Below are 1,087 nucleotides of genomic sequence, written 5' to 3' on the forward strand. Positions count from 1 at the left end.
TGTCTCTCTCTCAGCTCTATCTATCTATCTATCTATCTATCTATCTATCTATCTATCTATCTATCTATCTATCTATCTCTTTCTTGCGCTCTGTTGTGTGTGTTTTAACTATGTCTCGCTTTCACAGTTGTATGTCTTGGCAGTACGGCTTGTGTTGGACATACCTTTATCCCTAATTTCTGTATACTCCTTGGCCATTTGTACGAATCGCCTTTTCGCTTTCCTGTACAGTAAAATAATCCTGTCAAAAATATAAAGACATTTTACATAGTTATCTATAAAATGTTAACTTTCGAAGTGCCGTGTTTTTAAGCCCCACCCCACCTTGCCCCCTTTTATTCCTTAAACAGAAACATATGACATGACACATTGTCACAGTTGGGGAAGTACTTAGCTCAACATTATTTTTCTTTTCTAGGTGGGTCCCATTAGCGTTATCATTGACGGAACCCATCTCAGCTTCCAGTTTTACAGAGGTGGTGTGTATGACGAGCCTGCATGCACATCTGCAATATTGACCCACGCTATTTTGGTTGTTGGATACGGCACTCACGGTGGACAAGATACCTGGATCGTTAAAAATAAGTCAGTCGCTTTACTTGTGGTGTTTTGTTGCGTTCATTCGTCTGTTCTGTTTGATTTTCATAAAGCTTGCATTACTCGACTTTTTTTAGGGCGACAAAAACTCAACTCGTGGGGCCACCACAATTTTCGACAGTTTTATCCCTCGAGGACTAGAAGGTCGCATAATTTTAGTTATCTATTGGTATTATTCAAGCAATTTGAACTTTTTGGTCTCTTGAGAGCTACTGCATCTTAGAAATACATTTTATTTTCTACGGACTCTAGCCTCAAGGGCGCACATATACGCCCCCAGAGAAGGTGTTCTTAAACATAATCTGACCCACGAACCCCTAAAACCGTCGAAAATCCCTGCGTGTCTATCTTTTTTCAAGAGGCCACACATACAAACACACACACACACACACACACACACATATGTACACTCTTTCTCTCTATCACTCTCTCTCTCTCTCTCTATCTCTCTCTCTCCTCTACACACACACACACACACACACACACAAAC

The 1,087-nt window shown here is 40.6% G+C and overlaps 1 protein-coding gene across 1 annotated transcript in view; it reads left to right on the forward strand.

Annotated features, from left to right (window-relative positions):
* LOC101846281 (cathepsin L1) overlaps positions 1–1,087 on the forward strand; it is a 25,402-nt gene that overhangs the window by 23,337 nt on the left and 978 nt on the right. The window contains exon 6 of the mRNA XM_035969279.1: positions 419–585. Coding sequence (XP_035825172.1) covers positions 419–585 — 167 coding nt within the window. The remainder of the gene's footprint in view (positions 1–418; positions 586–1,087) is intronic.

The sequence above is a fragment of the Aplysia californica genome, unplaced genomic scaffold (genome assembly GCF_000002075.1).
Source record: "Aplysia californica isolate F4 #8 unplaced genomic scaffold, AplCal3.0 scaffold00134, whole genome shotgun sequence".
In the NCBI taxonomy this organism is placed as follows: Eukaryota; Metazoa; Mollusca; class Gastropoda; order Aplysiida; family Aplysiidae; genus Aplysia; species Aplysia californica.